At 48.8% G+C, this 19,626-nt stretch overlaps 1 protein-coding gene across 1 annotated transcript in view; it reads left to right on the forward strand.

The window, feature by feature from the left end:
- Nucleotides 1-19,626, forward strand: part of JHY (junctional cadherin complex regulator) — a 65,267-nt gene that overhangs the window by 17,844 nt on the left and 27,797 nt on the right. The window contains exons 3-4 of the mRNA XM_073657398.1: nucleotides 10,227-10,686; nucleotides 18,966-19,339. Coding sequence (XP_073513499.1) covers nucleotides 10,227-10,686; nucleotides 18,966-19,339 — 834 coding nt within the window. The remainder of the gene's footprint in view (nucleotides 1-10,226; nucleotides 10,687-18,965; nucleotides 19,340-19,626) is intronic.

A 19,626-nucleotide genomic window follows, 5' to 3' on the forward strand; every position in this document is an offset into this window, starting at 1 on the left:
CGAATGGAGGAGGCACTCGGTGCGTGATCCACGAATGTTGGAGGAACTCGGCGCGTGATCCACGAATGGTGGAGGAACTCGGCGCGTGATCCACGAATGGTGGAGGCACTCGGTGCGTGATCCACGAATGGTGGAGGAACTTGGTGCGTGATCCACGAATGGAGGAGGCACTCGGTGCGTGATCCACGAATGTTGGAGGAACTCGGCGCGTGATCCACGAATGGTGGAGGCACTCGGTGCGTGATCCACGAATGGAGGAGGCACTCGGTGCGTGATCCACGAATGTTGGAGGAACTCGGCGCGTGATCCACGAATGGTGGAGGCACTCGGTGCGTGATCCACGAATGGAGGAGGCACTCGGTGCGTGATCCACGAATGTTGGAGGAACTCGGTGCGTGATCCACGAATGGAGGAGGCACTCGGCGCGTGATCCACAAATGGTGGAGGCACTCGACGCGTGATCCACGAATGGAGGAGGCACTCGGCGCGTGATCCACGAATGGAGGAGGCACTCGGCGCGTGATCCACGAATGGAGGAGGCACTCGGCGCGTGATCCACGAATGGAGGAGGCACTTGGCATGTGATCCACAAATGGAGGAGGCACTCGGCGTGTGATCCACGAATGGAGGAGGCACTCGGCGGGTGATCCACAAATGGTGGAGGCACTCCGTGCGTGATCCACAAATGGAGGAGGCACTCGGCGCGCGATCCACGAATGGAGGAGGCACTTGGCGCGTGATATATCCACAAATATATCCACAAATGGGGGAGACAGTTGGTGTGTGGTTCACAAATGGTGGAGGCACTCGGCGCGTGATCCACAAATGGAAGAGACACCAAGAGCGTGATCCACAAATGGAGGAGACGTTTGATGAGTAATCCGCAAATGGAGACATGTGGCATGAGACACTGAAGACTACTATACTGCAAAACTAATAGAACCATTACAATAGTATCTAAAAAATAATGCTGCCTACAAAATATATAAAATAAGTATACAATAATGGGACCATTTAAGGGCCAATCTTAGTGCCACCCCAAAAAAATCTATCCATGCCAAATCTCCAAAGACACCCCTGCTTTGCCTCATTAGGATACAGAAATAGTATTGAGGTGAATGTTGTGTACTGCAGACATCTCTGAAACTGGGATTATTGTTTTGAAATATTGTTTTGTCATCATAGACACTATAAACATTCAGATTGTTCATATGATCACAGGTATCTGTCGTTCATGCAGATTATCAATTGTAAACTGCTCTATTGAATACGTATCAACAGGACATTAGGGTACAGTAATGGGGCCTAACACTACCCCATTCAATGGTAAAATGGTCATAGATCAAAGATCAGCCAAATTATTGTTACAAAAACCTGTCGTAGTGAAGATTCCATAGATATAACTGCGATAGAGAGGAAATCAGAATGTATCTGTTGGAGGGAAGAAATGTAATATTTTTTATATTAAAATTTATAGTTCAGGTAAAATGCATAGGGGGAAGCAATGTAATAATCTGCTGAATGTATCACTATGTACTATATCTGTAAAATATTCTATTTTCTGACCTCAGCTTGTATTTTGACCATGCCCCTGTATTTTTATTTTGTTCCTGACATAATCTCTTGGTATCAACTCTGCATGACAACCCTTCTTGCCACCAGCTTGCTCCATCAGTTAGCATCTGACTCAGTGGTCAATGCCTGGGGATCCGTATGTAGGTCCAGGGGTTGAAGGTCAGGGCAACCCCACGGATCTGTTAAACGGAGTGGCGTCTGCTAAGCCTGTCCATAGAAGCCCTGTTATTGCTGCCAGGTTTCCACAAACAGTGCACCTGTGACAAGTACAAGTGAATATGAAATATTCAACAAAAACTCTTCTTTGTCCACTTATGAGCCACTCCTCCCCGCCCCCACCCGAACTCCTGAACTCACCATCCACTCAGAAAAATGAAAAAAGCCCTTCTGCTCAAGATAAAGTAGACTGCAAACACACTGAGGAATCAGATGACAGATGCCTATTAACATCTACAGATAGGGATGGGGGAACAGAGTGAGAGAGGTAGCAAGAGACTCACACAGATTATGCAGTTGCTCTCTATTAAGTGTTTATCTCACCTCAGAGCTGGATTCACAGCTACAATGCTTAGTACTGCCGTATAATGTCCTCCACGGTGCTGCTGCTTCTCGTAAGTGTTTTTTTTTCTCAACCAAGTGCAAGACTCACAAATGTATTGCTCATTGCTGCTGTCTAATGCCTTCCATCCTGCTGCAGCTTTCAAGGGGACATTTTATCTAATTTCAGTGCAGGATTCACAGATACACAGCTCAGTACTGATGTATAATGTCCACCATATCGCTGCTGCTTCTGAACATGTGCCAAAAAGAGACAGGAGAGCAGGAATCCCTCATGTCTGTGTGTGCTGTGTATGGAAACATCATGGCAGCTAGTTCCCAACCACTAGCTCAGAGACAACTGAAAACTAGAGGTAGGGTCTGCAGGGGGGGGGGGACTGATGAAAATGCAGAATACAAGTTACAGGTATGTCTTAAAATTCAATTTGTAAGTTGTAATTTCCTCTAATCTTTAGTCTTAAAAATGTTAATAAATTGATATTTTTTGCATTATAATGGTCGTTACGATTCATCAGGCCATTAGCGGCTGGGAGACGATCGCACGGCGGCTTTTTACTGTCATGAGCGATATATATTATATATTACCATAATAAAGGGGGTTTGTTCGGAGATATTTTTGGAACATATTTTACATGTAAATCTGGACGGTTTTATCCTTCTCCAGTGCGGACGACCCGCCGAGCCGAGCGCTCCCCGCACATAAAGAGGCGATTGTTCCTTTGTAATTCGTGATACGTGTGGCGGGGCGTCACCGCGGAGCGCTCAGTGCCTTTTATTTTAATGGTTGCGAAACAAAAATGTTTTCTGCAGAAAGCTCCTAATCTACACGCGGTAAATAGAAATGAGTAAATGCGCAACATATGGAGAGCAATTAGCGTCCTCCACGGTAAATTGTAGAGGGCAATGATGAATATTGAAGAGATGATTCAATTTAGTGATTAGTATGGCAGGCTGTTAGGAAAAGATGGGGAACGCTAATTATTACCTCGCCGCCATTCTACTAATAATTTAAATAGGCAATTGTTTCCAATTTACCGGCTATTAAAAGTGCATGAAAATGAGGAACCGCGAGACGTAAAAGTGACAGCCGAGAGTGCAAGTCTGTACTGAGCGGCTTGTGGCAGTGCTACCGGGCTGTATATATAGAGGTGCGATGTACCGGGCTGTATATATAGAGGTGCGATGTACCGGGCTGTATATATAGAGGTGTGATGTACCGGGCTGTATATATAGAGGTGTAATGTACCGGGCTGTATATATAGAGGTGTGATGTACCGGGCTGTATATATAGAGGTGTGATGTACCAGGCTGTATATATAGAGGTGTAATGTACCGGGCTGTATATATAGAGGTGTAATGTACCGGGCTGTATATATAGAGGTGTGATGTACCGGGCTGTATATATAGAGGTGTCATGTACCGGGCTGTATATATAGAGGTGTAATGTACCGGGCTGTATATATAGAGGTGTAATGTACCGGGCTGTATATATAGAGGTGTAATGTACCGGGCTGTATATATAGAGGTGTGATGTACCGGGCTGTATATATAGAGGTGTGATGTACCGGGCTGTATATATAGAGGTGTAATGTACCGGGCTGTATATATAGCGGTGCGATGTACCGGGCTGTATATATAGAGGTGCGATGTACCGGGCTGTATATATAGAGGTGCGATGTACCGGGCTGTATATATAGAGGTGCGATGTACCGGGCTGTATATATAGAGGTGCGATGTACCAGGCTGTATATATAGCGGTGCGATGTACCGGGCTGTATATATAGAGGTGTGATGTACCGGGCTGTATATATAGAGGTGTAATGTACCGGGCTGTATATATAGAGGTGTCATGTACCGGGCTGTATATATAGAGGTGTCATGTACCGGGCTGTATATATAGAGGTGTCATGTACCGGGCTGTATATATAGAGGTGTAATGTACCGGGCTGTATATATAGAGGTGTAATGTACCGGGCTGTATATATAGAGGTGTGATGTACCAGGCTGTATATATAGAGGTGTGATGTACCGGGCTGTATATATAGAGGTGTGATGTACCAGGCTGTATATATAGAGGTGTGATGTACCGGGCTGTATATATAGAGGTGTGATGTACCAGGCTGTATATATAGCGGTGCGATGTACCGGGCTGTATATATAGAGGTGTGATGTACCGGGCTGTATATATAGAGGTGTGATGTACCAGGCTGTATATATAGAGGTGTGATGTACCGGGCTGTATATATAGAGGTGTCATGTACCGGGCTGTATATATAGAGGTGTGATGTACCGGGCTGTATATATAGAGGTGTCATGTACCGGGCTGTATATATAGAGGTGTGATGTACCGGGCTGTATATATAGCGGTGTGATGTACCGGGCTGTATATATAGAGGTGTGATGTACCGGGCTGTATATATAGAGGTGTGATGTACCGGGCTGTATATATAGAGGTGTGATGTACCGGGCTGTATATATAGAGGTGTGATGTACCGGGCTGTATATATAGAGGTGTCATGTACCGGGCTGTATATATAGCGGTGTGATGTACCGGGCTGTATATATAGAGGTGTCATGTACCGGGCTGTATATATAGCGGTGTGATGTACCGGGCTGTATATATAGAGGTGTGATGTACCGGGCTGTATATATAGAGGTGTGATGTACCGGGCTGTATATATAGAGGTGTGATGTACCGGGCTGTATATATAGAGGTGTGATGTACCGGGCTGTATATATAGCGGTGTGATGTACCGGGCTGTATATATAGAGGTGTCATGTACCGGGCTGTATATATAGAGGTATGATGTATCGTGGTTGTATATATAGCGGTGTCATGTACCGGGCCTACATAACACTCCCAGGCAGTCGCCTCCATAACACTCCCAGGCAGTCGCCTCCATAACACTCCCAGGCAGTCGCCTCCATAACACTCCCAGGCAGTCGCCTCCATAACACTCCCAGGCAGTCGCCTCCATAACACTCCCAGGCAGTCGCCTACATAACACTCCCAGGCAGTCGCCTCCATAACACTCCCAGGCAGTCGCCTCCATAACACTCCCAGGCAGTCGCCTACATAACACTCCCAGGCAGTCGCCTCCATAACACTCCCAGGCAGTCGCCTCCATAACACTCCCAGGCAGTCGCCTCCATAACACTCCCAGGCAGTCGCCTCCATAACACTCCCAGGCAGTCGCCTACATACCACTCCCAGGCAGTCGCCTCCATAACACTCCCAGGCAGTCGCCTCCATAACACTCCCAGGCAGTCGCCTCCATAACACTCCCAGGCAGTCGCCTCCATATCACTCCCAGGCAGTCGCCTACATATCACTCCCAGGCAGTCGCCTCCATAACACTCCCAGGCAGTCGCCTCCATAACACTCCCAGGCAGTCGCCTCCATAACACTCCCAGGCAGTCGCCTCCATTACACTCCCAGGCAGTCGCCTCCATAACACTCCCAGGCAGTCGCCTCCATATCACTCCCAGGCAGTCGCCTCCATATCACTTCCTAATAACTTTGCACAGGTTTATAGATTCAGGGAATGCTCAGCCCTTGTGCAGTCGATAATCCGCAGCTGATCTGCGCTGTCGCCCACACGTCCAGTGACACCAATAAACTGCATATTCTATCAGCTTGCAGGGTGACGGCAGCGCATGAAGATAACTAATAACCAGGAGGAATGACAGTGCGCCCCATAAACATGTCCGTCTCATGCCAAACACACAAGGATTAAATGTCGCTAAATGTTTTAATAGGATTCTTCAATAGTTTGGCGAAGAATGGGCAGACTTGCGCCCAGGAGCATCTGGCAGCGCTGCCGTGCAAGTGTTTACATCCATTTACTGCGGCTCTTGAAAATGATTCTTGTGGACGAGCGGCAGATGCTCCCGAGAAGCCATCTGTAATCTCGCCCCCATCTCCTTCACAGTAACATTTCCTCCGTCTCCATCCCAAATCGACAATGAATCCACTGCTGTGACAGGTTAACAATGTAACGGATACTCAGCGAGGCTGCTGCTTCATCAGTGAGCCTCGCAAGGAAACATGGCGCCCGCCCGAGGTTAGCAATGGACGGACCCAAAAAAAGGGGTGTGGCTAAACATTTAAAAAATTGCCACAAATGTATCATCATACTCTGTCTCCTAGCAACCAGCTACAGAGGTGGAACTTAAAACATCTGGGTCCTAATGCCACAAGAAATTTTGTAACCAATAATATTACCCTTTCCTCCTATGTGGCCGGTCCAGATACTGATGTAATCTCTGGACCCCATGTAATGGCATCTCTGTCAGAAAGGTGGAGCCTAGATAAGGGGGTAACAGTCATAGTAAGTTGGTTTCCAATCTTAGGCCACGTTCACACGTTCAGTATTTGGTCAGTATTTTAGATCAGTATTTGTAGCCAAAATCAGGAGTGGAACAATCAGAGGAAAAGTAGAATAGAAACATAGATCTGCATTTATCACCCACTTGATGTAAAATACTGATGTAAAATACTGACCAAATACTGAACGTGTGAACGTGGCCTTAGGTAGATATTATTACAACTTTCTAATATATCTTCTATCTCAGTTCCTCACCATTTTTAAGATCTCTGCTTGCTGTTAAAGGGAACCTGTCAGTAGGATCCACCCTCCTAAGCCGTCTATATGGGCATGTAGGTTACAAAAAGTTAGATAAAATGATACCCTGATATCTGATGTCTTATTCCAGAGTAATCCATGTTTTTTTTTTTAATATGTAAATGAGCTGTTAAGATCTATAGGCGGAGCATGCTTCTCCCTGAGACTCTGCCTCCAGAGCATATTGTAAATGACAGGGGGAGCTACCAGTGTGAGACATGTAGATCAGGAGAGTCTGCTGGTCGCTACATATCTCACACTGGTAACACCCTCCTTAATTTGACCATAAGCCCTGGGGGCAGAGTCTTAGGAAGATCTATGTCCCGCCCATAGATCTTAACAGCTCATTTACATATTAAAAAAAAAAAAACATGGAACAAGTCATCAGATAAAATATACCATGGTGTCATTTTATTCAGCTGCCTATGACCTGTGTGCCCATATACACGGCTTAGGGGGTGACAATCCTACCGTCAGATTCCCTTTAAAGAATGAAAGCATGGCAGTAAATATCCAGAGGTATACTGACAGCTGAGGGTTTGTTGCAATTGTATTCAGACTGTCAGGTATCAGCAAGTAACAGCACTCCAGCTGTTGTGAAACTGCAAGTTCCAGCCGCCTGAGGCCGTAGTGCAGCAGGTTGCTGAGCCTTGGTTTGCTACAATGTATCAGTGCAGCTACAATGTATCGGTCTGGGGTCTACACAGAGAATGGCCCAACCTGGAAACAATTGCAGTAAAACCCTCAGTGCAAGTATTGGGGTCAGGAAAGTTGCAGAACTTTTCACGCTAAGGTGATAGGATATGATGTTATATACTGGGAACGCTCGCCGGATTGTAGGGAAATGTCCGTGTAGGGTCAGGCGTAGCGACATACAAGGTCATCATCCTCCCGGCAGCTTCTCAGTAACACATGTAATGAATAATAATCACCTGATCATCTGTCTGTGATGCTAAGCTACACGCGCAGCGAGCGCAGGCAATAAAAGGGTAAAATCTATAAGATTATTCAGAAAATACGCATTTCTGACTGGAACAGTTTGAGGCGTGAAAATTCAATATCCCTCGCGTTGCATTAAAACCATTTCTTAACTTTAATTAAACGATCATTTCCTTAATGGCAGCGGCTGCAGACAGGCTTATAGCACTCACATTACACCAGCGGACCATTAGAAAGTGAGACGCAGCCCAACGCCTTCCCTGGAGGCAGCAAATGAATTATTAATAATTATTATTATAGTCAGAGATTCCACATCATCATCATCATCCAGCTCTCTGCCGCTTCTCCTGACATACTCTGTGCTGCTGGGAACCATGCTCCCAATATATGTACAGTGAAGGAAATAAGTATTTGATCCCTTGCTGTTTCTGTAAGTTTGCCCACTGACAAAGACATGAACAGTCTATAATTTTAAGGGTAGGTTAATTTTAACATTGAGAGATAGAATATGAAAAAAAAAAAATCAAGAAAATCACATTGTATAAATTAGATAATTTTTTTTTTGCATTTTGCAGTGAGAAATAAGTATTTGATCCCCTACAAACAATTATGAGTTCTGGCTCCTACAGACCAGTTAGACGCTCCTAGTCAACTCGTTACCTGCATTAAAGACAGCTGTCTTACATAGGCTCCTGTATAAAAGACTCAATCAGTCAGACTCTAACCTCTACAACATGGGCAAGACCAAAGAGCTTTCTAAGGATGTCAGGGACAAGATCATAGACCTGCACAAAGCTGGAATGGGCTACAAAACCATAAGTAAGACGCTGGGTGAGAAGGAGACAACTGTTGGTGCAATAGTAAGAAAATGGAAGAAATACAAAATGACTGTCAATCGACATCAATCTGGGGCACCATGCAAAATCTCACCTTGTGGGGTATACTTGATCATGAGGAAGGTGAGAGATCAGCCTGAAACTACACGGGGGAACTTGTTAATGATCTCAAGGCAGCTGGGACCACAGTCACCAAGAAAAACATTGGTAACACATTAGACCTTAAAGGTTTAAAATCCTGCAGTGCCCGCAAGGTCCCCCTGCTCAAGAAGGCACATGTGTAGACCCGTCTGAAGTTTACCAATGAACATCTGGATGATTCTGTGAGTTATTGGGAGAAGGTGCTGTGGTCATTTGAGACAAAAATTGAGCTCTTTGGCATTAACGCAACTCGCCGTTTTTGGAGGAAAAAGAAGGATGAGTACAACCTAAGAACATCGTCCCAACCGTGAAGCATGGTGGGGGAAACATTATACTTTGAGGGTGCTTTTCTGCAAAGGGAACATGACAACTGCACCGTACTGAAGGGAAGATGGATGGGGTCATGTATCGCAAGATTTTGGCCAACAACCTCCTCCCCTCAGTGAGAGCATTGAAGATGGGTCGTGGCTGGGTCTTCCTGAAAAACAATGACCCAAAACATACAGCCAAGGCAACAAAGGAGTGGCTCAAAAAGAAGCACAGTGAGGTCATGGAGAGGCCTAGTCAGCCACCAGACCTTAATCCCATATAAAACTTATGGAAGGAGTTGAAGCTCCGAGTTGCCAAGCGACAGCCTCAAAATCTGAATGATTTAGAGATGATCTGCAAAGGAGGAGTGGACCAAAACTCCTCCTGACATGTGCGCAAACCTCATCATCAACTACAAACAACGTCTGACTGCTGTGCTGCCAACAAGGGTTTTGCCACCAAGTATTAAGTGTTGTTTGCCAGAGGGATCAAATACTTATTTCTCACTGCAAAATGCAAAAAAAAAAATATCTAATTTATACAATGTGATTTTCTTTTTTTTTTTTTTTTGGGGGGGGGGGGGGGGGATATTCTATCTCTCAATGTTAAAATTAACCTACCCTTAAAATTATAGACTGTTCATGTCTTTGTCAGTGGGCAAACTTACAAAAACAGCAAGGGGTCAAATACTTATTTCCTTCACTGTAACTCTCAGTCTGTGAGCTCCCACAAGATTAGGACCTTCCTCTCCTGAAATACTCTGTGCTGCTATGGACCTTGCTCCTACCATATGTAATTCTCAAGTCTGTGACCTTCCACAAAATTAGCACACTCTTCTCCTGACATACTCTGTGCTGCTGGGGACCCTGTTCTTCCACCATGTAACTCTCCTGTATGTAACTCCTCTCCTGAAACACTCTGTGCTACAAATCCTGATCAATATATTAGGGAAGTCACACAAATAAGGACACCAGCCACATGCGGCCATCCCATATTTCTTACTATCGCGGCCCCTCTTTCTTGTGAGCTCCTAGAACCGTTCCTCAGACACAGGTGGGGTTTCCCATGACCCCAAGTAATTAATAGGGACGAGGACTACTTTGTGATTCCTTGATTGATACTATGGGATCTTCCTCACAGCAGATACGATTGTAACCACAGGGTGATCACAGCAGGATATTATACAGGTAGAACATTCCAGAATTTATGGAAAGATTTAATCTCCTTCTAACATTTCCTTTAGGCCCCCAGAGATCCGCTCATCCTATTCTGAATTAAGATACGACCCGAACTGGAGGAAGCACCAGAACCGGCTCCACAAACTGGACCCAGATGAGGAGGACGCTGTAGATGTGTCCTCCATGGACTCGGAACAATGGCCACCTGATGAAATGACCCTCGACACCTCAGAGGATCGGGAAAGTCCAGACGGTCACCCGTACTGGAAGCCCCTCACTAATGTGACCCCCAAGAATAAGAAGATCAAAGCTACACCAAAACCCAAACCGAAAGAAAATGGCCAGATAGGAAAACAGGGAGCCCATCAGGAGTCCTCGGATAAGAGGAAGGTCCCGACGCAAGGGGAGGTGTCCAAAAAAGACATTGTAGAGAAGAACAAGGTGACTTTAGGGGTGCGAAAAGAAAAAAGCCGATCATACGTCCACATTCACAAAAAGAAAATGGAGGAAGGCCCCTCCGGACAGGTGAGACCACCAGGACTGTCAGGCTTAATAATAAGACTAATGTAAAAATAATCCATGAGAGTTACCGGCATAAAGACCCTAAGGGGTCTCCACCCCAAATCACCACTATAACCGGATTACTGTGCTGGGGTGGACCGTTCACAGATTGAGCGAGGTATTGCCCATCGGCTCCATTCACTTCAGTGGTCACCAGACTATGGTGCAAAGCAAAGCATGGTCTTCTGCTTCTTATAGGGGTGTTCTGGTTGAAGCAAGTTATCACCTATTTATATGATGGGTGATAACTTCTAGATCCATGGGGGTCTGGACGCAGGGTCCCCACTAATTGCCAGAATGGAGCACTTTATCAACCATTGCTCCATTCATTCTCTATGGGACTGCTGGAGAAAGCGGAGTATAGTAGAGAATCAATGGGCCTCAGTCCGGCGTGTGCACTGCGCTCCGATCTGAGGGAGGAAAGGACCCCGTTCTGTCGATTGGTGAATGTCCCAGGGGTCGGACCCCCACTGGTCTAGAAGTTACCGCTTATTTTGTGGATCAGTGATGACTTCTTGTATCTGTAATGCCCTATTATTAACCATTATGAGCTGCCCCAATGTGGACACGTATGGCCTGTCCTCAGGTATGCAATAAATGCCTGATACACGGAGGCCGACCATAAGGGCCTGTACCCGTCTCAAGAACGGCATACCACCTCACACCTCTGATAATGGAGAGGTGGGTGGGCAGGGGCCGCTCTCATTCTTCACTTGCTCGGGTATTTTTGGAATTCCCATAGTAGTAAATGGAGAGCGCCGCGCACTCATGGCCATCACTTTATTCCCAGAGGTCCAAGGTGGGGCATCATTCTTGAGATAGGTTGTAGAGGTGGGATCCACATCTGTCACATACTATGGATATGCCATAAATGTAAGCCCCTTTAAATCACCCTTATCTCGGGAATGCCGTCCATCTGAGCAAGGCAACTGCTGTGAACCCATCTCTGGCTCCGTGCTATGGTTGTCACTTTCCCGATCTACCAGAACTTACCATAAGGCCAAGGCCCCACTATCAGTATTTGGTCAGTATTCAGTCAGTAATTATTCTCAGGAGCCAAAACCAGGAGAGGAACAATCAGAGAAAAGGTAGAATAGAAACAAGTCACCAATTCTGCATTGATCTGACGCGCCCCCTGGGCCAGTGTTGTTTGGGGGATACCCGGAGCCGGATCAGATGAGGGTTGTAGTCTCCGAGTGGCGGTGACCCGGTCCGTGCCCAGGGTGTCAAGCTCAGTGTGTGGCAGTCTTGATAGATGTTATTGGTGTTCTTTAGTGTCGACTACGCCACCCGTTGATTTGCGGTCACTACGGCCGCCGCTGCAGCAGGGTCCGCTGAGGCTGGTGGTGTGTGTGCAGCTCAGGTAGTATAACCCCAAACGGGAGGGGTATAGCCTCAGGGGGTCAGTTGCAGAGGATGGTGGTTGTGGAGGTGCAGTGAATGAAACTCAGAGTCAGGCTGTGCAGTTCAGGGTTTTTACTTACTGCTTTTGTGTTGGTCACTCCGGCCTTGAGTGACCACCCGAGCCGTGCTGCGTCCACCAGGTCCTGGACTCGGCCAACCCCCAGGTGATTCTGGAGCGTGGTCCTGAGCTCCCTTTCTGACTTGTCCTTCTCTCTGGCCTTCCCCACCAGGGATCCACCTAAGTCCGGCTCCCTCGGGCCTCTTGTTGGTAAACCCTTGTCTCTGGGTTCCCTGACCCTATTCTTGGTGTGCCTTCCGGGTGGATTTAGTGGGTGGTCGTGGCAGATCCTGCCCACGACCTCCGGTCTCTGGCTAAGGATTAGGGCCCTCCACCAGCTTGGGATCCGGTACCCTTGTGCCAACTCTTCACCCTCTGGTCTAATTTTGGGTTCTTGGAGTTCCCTCTTCTCCCCCTCTGGGTCCTTCTTTTCTCCTCTCTCTCACTCTCTTGGCCTTGGAGCTGGCTGAGCTGCTCTGCTTGTCTGACCAAACCTCTACAAAAGACCCTGTTCTAAGATGGTTCCCACCTTATATACTCCCTCTATGTGTGAGCTCAGGTGACCAGCACCCAATGAGCTCCTAGCATTACCCAGACTGCTCCCCCTATCTGCCCCTACACTACTGGGATGTTCCACCCCCCTCCCACTCCAGCCAGGGACAGACACTGTCGTACCTGCACATTTCTCTAGTGGGAGTACCATTGGTCTGTCCCCCGGAAATGGGATGTGTGTAGTGCATGCAGCCTACTGAGCTCAGTTCCACACTCCATCCTTACCCGGGAGTGGAATACCACACCTCTGGCTTGAGGTGTAATACCCCTGTAGCAGCCGAATCCTCAGGGTGCTACATTCCCCCTGGTAAATCACAGCACGTCCTCGGGCTGTAAGATATAAAAACATCCAAAACATACAATTTTTTTCATAAACATAAACATATAAAACATCACATAAAACTTTTCATAAAAACTCTTCATAAATAACGTCCTTGTAAACACTCTTGCTCCTCCGGCCACGGTGCAACTTGTGACCGGGAAAAGCGCGACAGTCTCTTTAAGAAAAACAACAGTTTACTATAAAACCGGTAGGGGGCGCCTTAGGAAGCGCAACTATATACAAGGGGAATATGGCCGCTCTCAGTCCTCGGCCAGGTAATGGGAATAGGGACACACGGGTTAACAGTTCACTCTTGTCCCAACGGGGACTTATTTAAAGCAGCAACAGTTCACTGTACCCCGATGGGTAACTATTTACAGTCTCTTTACCGTACCTTAACGACGGCGTCCTCCTGCTCCTTCTTTGGATTTAGACCCGTCCGGGTCCTCCTGCTCCTCCTCACACCGCAGCTCCTCCTCCGTCAGGCGATGTACATGGAGGGCGTAGGGTCCTTTGGCACACTTGTGCCGGGTGAAGGTGACCTCGTCCCCTACATACAGGTCACGACCTCTGTGTCCCTCCGGCAGATGGCTTTCTACGTCTCTGCGTGTGACAAAGACGTCGCCGGGGGTATGATGGTCTTTTATGAAGCCCCACCCATGCTGCAGGTTGAATTTAATCACAGTCCCGGTGGTACGGGGACCATGAGCTGCACGGGGGTTCCTCCTGGTCCGGCTCTTCTGCTCCGCGCTCCTTATCTGTGCTTGCTGTTCCCGGACCCGCCTCTCTCTCCGCTCCTTCTCGAAGACCTCGAGCTGCTGGCGGCAGCACTCTGCACGCTCCGCTGCGGCCGCCCGAGTCTCCTGAGTGAACCCCATGAGGTCTCCTCCGGTGGGGTCCCACTCAAACTGTGCCTCCTCTAGCGGGGGCTGGGTCCTCCTGACGGGCTTCTTAACCGGAATCAGGGGTTCATCTAGGGGTCTTTCTTTCCGGAGTCGGGGATGGTGAAACTCCGGTGGCCATATGAAGGGCTGCCCATCCGGGCACGTATGCTGGGCGAACAGGTCCTCACCCAGGTGCGGTACTTTAGGTGTTATGGGCGCTGTGGTGGTAGCGGCGCCCGGGTTGACCAGGCCTTGCGACCAGGCTTGGGGCACGCTAAAGGAAAAGGGCACCGTAAGAACGGCGGCGCCCGTGGTTACTCGGCCCTGCGACCAGGCTGGTGGCTCCGCGGAGGTAGGGGGCGCTGTTGGAATGGCGGCGCCCGGGGGTACTAGGCCTTGCGACCAGGCTGATGGTATTTCCTGCTTTGCCGCGCTCAGGGTCGAAGCGCGTGACGTCACAGGGGTCGCGGCCGCGGTTTCCGGTTGAGGCCTAGTCTGCGGCGGTGACGATGCAGCGACGGGCACGGCAGGGGGAATTTCGGGCTCTGCGACGGGGAGCTGGGGCAGGTACGCGGTTTCCCGGCTCGGGGTTGAGACGTCCCCTTTACCTGCCTCCGTCCGTTCAGCTCCCTTCTCGGCGCCGTCTCCGGCCTTCACTCCTCCTGCACCATCCTCAGAGGCGGTCTGTCTCCTCGTCTCGGGTGGCGTGCTCCGCTGACGGGTTCCGGTCTGCTGGGCCATCTCTCGGCTCCACTCCGCCAACGTCTCTCGCTGCACCCGGGCCATCCTCCGTGCGAGGCCCTCCAGCGCAGTCTGTGCACACTCCCGGTCTCGGAGGAGCTGTGCCAGGACCTCCACTAGGCCTAGTGGAGTTGTGGCTTGTAGCAGGCTCCTGACCACTGGGTCGGTGCTGCCTGACTCTCCCTCCATCTCCGGGTAGGCTCTCTCTGGACTCCTCTCCAGACTTCTTGTCTCCGGGTGCGCTCTCTCCAGACTGCTCCAGGCGACACCCATCTTTGCTCTCTTGTTCTGTCTCCGCCCACATTGAAGGTGGTCCCGGGGCAACTTTGTGATTGTCAGTTCCAGGGGCAGTTCTCTCACGCTGATGGACACTTCCAGCATCACAGTCTCTGTTGGTGGGCGCGGTTTCCGCTTTTGGCGCCATTCTTCGACCTGGCCCACGATGGGAGGTGGCCTTTTGCCACCCTCTGGCACGCCCATAATGGCGTCCGCTCTTCCAAGGCGGGAAATCTTTGGAAATGGCGGGAATCGTCTCCCAGTGGCGGGAAACTCCATGGATGGCGGGAAAAAGCTGCAAATGGCGGACAACCAGCGGGAAACGACCTGTGATGGGGTCCGTTGGCGGGGACCCTCCGGAACCAGCGGGAGACTTCTTTTTAAGGTAACGGTGAACTTTTCTTCAGGCACGCAGTACCCGGTTGTTGCGGGCACGTTATCCTGCCGACTACGCCAAAGTTGACGCGCCCCCTGGGCCAGTGTTGTTTGGGGGATACCCGGAGCCGGATCAGATGGGGGTTGTAGTCTCCGAGTGGCGGTGACCCGGTCCGTGCCCAGGGTGTCAAGCTCAGTGTGTGGCAGTCTTGATAGATGTTATTGGTGTTCTTTAGTGTCGACTACGCCACCCGTTGATTTGCGGTCACTACGGCCGCCGCTGCAGCAGGGTCCGCTGAGGCTGGTGGTGTGTGTGCAGCTCAGGTAGTATAACCCCCAACGGGAGGGGTATAGCCTCAGGGGGTCAGTTGCAGAGGATGGTGGTTGTGGAGGTGCAGTGAATGAAACTCAGAGTCGGGCTGTGCAGTTCAGGGTTTTTACTTACTGCTTTTGTGTTGGTCACTCCGGCCTTGAGTGACCACCCGAGCCGTGCTGCGTCCACCAGGTCCTGGACTCGGCCAACCCCCAGGTGATTCTGGAGCGTGGTCCTGAGCTCCCTTTCTGACTTGTCCTTCTCTCTGGCCTTCCCCACCAGGGATCCACCTAAGTCCGGCTCCCTCGGGCCTCTTGTTGGTAAACCCTTGTCTCTGGGTTCCCTGACCCTATTCTTGGTGTGCCTTCCGGGTGGATTTAGTGGGTGGTCGTGGCAGATCCTGCCCACGACCTCCGGTCTCTGGCTAAGGATTAGGGCCCTCCACCAGCTTGGGATCCGGTACCCTTGTGCCAACTCTTCACCCTCTGGTCTAATTTTGGGTTCTTGGAGTTCCCTCTTCTCCCCCTCTGGGTCCTTCTTTTCTCCTCTCTCTCACTCTCTTGGCCTTGGAGCTGGCTGAGCTGCTCTGCTTGTCTGACCAAACCTCTACAAAAGACCCTGTTCTAAGATGGTTCCCACCTTATATACTCCCTCTATGTGTGAGCTCAGGTGACCAGCACCCAATGAGCTCCTAGCATTACCCAGACTGCTCCCCCTATCTGCCCCTACACTACTGGGATGTTCCACCCCCCTCCCACTCCAGCCAGGGACAGACACTGTCGTACCTGCACATTTCTCTAGTGGGAGTACCATTGGTCTGTCCCCCGGAAATGGGATGTGTGTAGTGCATGCAGCCTACTGAGCTCAGTTCCACACTCCATCCTTACCCGGGAGTGGAATACCACACCTCTGGCTTGAGGTGTAATACCCCTGTAGCAGCCGAATCCTCAGGGTGCTACAGATCACCTACTGACCGAATACTGATAGTGGGGCCGTGGCCTAAGTGTCAATTACTGAATATCCTGTAATAATTCAGAAATCCACTTGGCTTTATTAATCCAGAGTCTTAAGTGACAAGTAGACCCCCCGATATTTGCATTTTGCTTCCAAGTTTTGTCAATTTCGTGCCATCTTTCCCTCCGAAATTCTGCAAAAGCGTAATTGTTTCTTTCTCCCGGCTAAGTGCATTTGCGAGTTTGTTTTTAGGGCTCCTAATATTCTCCATAAAATGAACTTTTTTTAGTGTTTCCCTATTGTCTAAGAACCTTCTGTTTCTTTGAGAGAGAGAATGACGAGCAGACAAGCAATCTCACTCAGCCTTACTCCATGCGACTTGCTTTCCTACCTACAACATCACTTCAAAGGCAGGAACATAATGTACAATTTTTTAATGGCCCTTAGACCAAGGCACTCAGACTCTCGGTGCACTACGGCTTGGCTCAGTATAAACACCTCATCCAGATTGTCTGCGCTTCCACAATAGTAGCCAAATGCAATTCGAGAAGCTCGGCGTCTTTGATGTCCCAGCTCCTAAGGCCGTTTCCTAGTCTGGGATAATGACATGACATGATTGCGGTCTTTGTTGTACCTTTTCTGTAGAGAAGCAATTATGGGCCTCAATTTAACAGAATAGACATTACACAGCTTATGATGCTCAAAATGCAATTTCATTTGATCATTTTCTCAATTTGATTGGTATTAATAGAACAGTTCACAAACAGGCAAGCAGAGGTTGCGTCCTGCTCCTCTTTTCAAAGGGCTAATGCAGAAGTATGTATCATAGTGGCCCCGTAAACTACATCTCTACTGATACAATGTGTCTTCCAGAAGAACACGCGCTCCATAGACAATGGGACCAACCACGGCGGGAGGGATGGGGCGAGGGGGGGTTTATTGAATTTCTGTCACATAGATTGCTCTGGACAGGAATCGCTTAATGTATAATAGGTGCTAATTGACTGTTTCTGTGATGAAGACCACCCAGAGTCATGACCAGATCACACCATGGATGGAAATGGTGGTGGAGGTCCTGGAAGAATAGAAAAGAGCACTGATGACGAGTAGATGGAAATGATGCAATATTCCGGACACCCCATCATTTATCCATCCAGCCTCTGGGATTCCCATTGGGTGGAGGCATTGGAGGACCATCACTGGTGGGCTGTATATTGTGGGGTCCAGGGGGAGACGTGGCAGCAGCTCCTACCCGGATGTACGTCACATGTGAAGAGTTTTACTGTCTTGGATTCTGCTGGTCTCCTACATGGGTGACATGGAAGACGGTCTCCTACTACAGGTTTATAACCATGGATTGCTCAGTTATACAATATGGCCCTTAAAGGGGATGTCCAGTTTGGAAACCTCTTTTTTTATACGAGCTAATAGGTAATACTGGGTTGGAAGGTTGTAATCCGTGTAGGATCCTCATCTCTACTCAGCCAGAGTAGAGAGTGGTGGCAAGGAGCGTCCATCACTCTGTAGGAACTGTCCTTCATCACACAGACAAGCAATTGCAGGGAAATCAACCACTTACTACCAGGTTTCCCCAATGGCCCTATGTTTATTTCATGGTGGTTGGAGGATGGCTGTACACAGCAGCAGACAAAACTAGTGCAGTGTGCTGGTCACAAGGAGGCAGCCATTAGGGGTCCAGCATGGGCAGACCCCCACAGTGCTCAATACTCATGCACAATAGGGTTAGTAAGGGTTATTTTGGAGAGGAGGAGGTTAAATGGAAGGGAAGAATCTCCCCTATAAGTTATATCTCAATCCACGTGTTGGTAGACCCCAAGGCCTCCTGACGAAGCCACTCCCAGGGCGAAACGCGCGTCGAGGCTGCTACACAACAGTTGAGGCAGCGTGTTCTGAGATGCTGGGGGGATGTGTAGCAGCCTCGACGCGCGTTTCGCCCTGGGAGTGGCTTCGTCAGGAGGCCTTGGGGTCTACCAACACGTGGATTGAGATATAACTTATAGGGGAGATTCTTCCCTTCCATTTAACCTCCTCCTCTCCAAAATAGGCTATTAATCAGTTTTTCTAGTTTTCTAGGGATCATTGACCATATATTATATGGCTAGCTTGTAGGTTTTTAGGGTTAGTAAGGGTTGCCTGCTCCTTACACACTGGTGACCACCAAACTGGCCGCCAAGCCTTCTCTAAATGGATGGTTTATAAATCTGTGCGGTTATGGAGATCGGGGTGGGAATCACTCGGGCTCTGTAATGGTGGTGGTCACCCAGCACCTGTCACCCATATAGGAGATATAACTCACTGAAGATTCCTTCCTAATCGGATTTTAATTCATTGACTCTTTTCTAGCACAATGAGAAGTCAGATTTGTGGCCCCCAGAGGACGAATCACATCTGAGGAGAGAAGCAAAATTATCTGAATCCATGGAAGACTCGGGATTATCCAGGATCCTAAGGAAAACTCCTAAGGATATACATATGGCGGGATCTTTACAGTGGGACAGGAGGGCGGTCTACTCTGGGGATTATGACCACGAATATATGACCTTCTCCTCTCACCCTGAGAGATACAGGGATTCTCTGAGTTTTGGGGGTCCCTATTCCCTTGAAGAACTTCTCCAGATGCGTAATGAAGGATTATATCACCGGATGAGACAGGGCCGTCATGTAATGGAGACAGTGGAAGGAGCAGAAGATTTGATGGAGATGTATATGTACCCCAGGTGAGGAGGAAAGGCATGTGGTACTTTGGGCAAAACTGATCCAAGTCCTGGTGCAGGACTGGAGGGGGCGCTGCATCACGTAGGGACTCAAGGACCCCCTAATAGAGAGCCCTGTCTCGTGCTCCTGCCCCAGGCTGAATACAGTGTATACATTTTGCCCAGAGTGTTCCTTAACAATGAAACAATTGAAAATTGAAGCTTCATTTACATAAAACAGGACAACCCTTTAATTAGCGGGATGTGGGTTTTTTTTACTCAAAGGGGTGTTTAGTAAGAAGATAGTGATA

This window comes from Phyllobates terribilis, unplaced genomic scaffold (genome assembly GCF_046119375.1).
Source record: "Phyllobates terribilis strain yellow unplaced genomic scaffold, ASM4611937v1 Scaffold_12__6_contigs__length_324123572, whole genome shotgun sequence".
Taxonomy (NCBI): Eukaryota; Metazoa; Chordata; class Amphibia; order Anura; family Dendrobatidae; genus Phyllobates; species Phyllobates terribilis.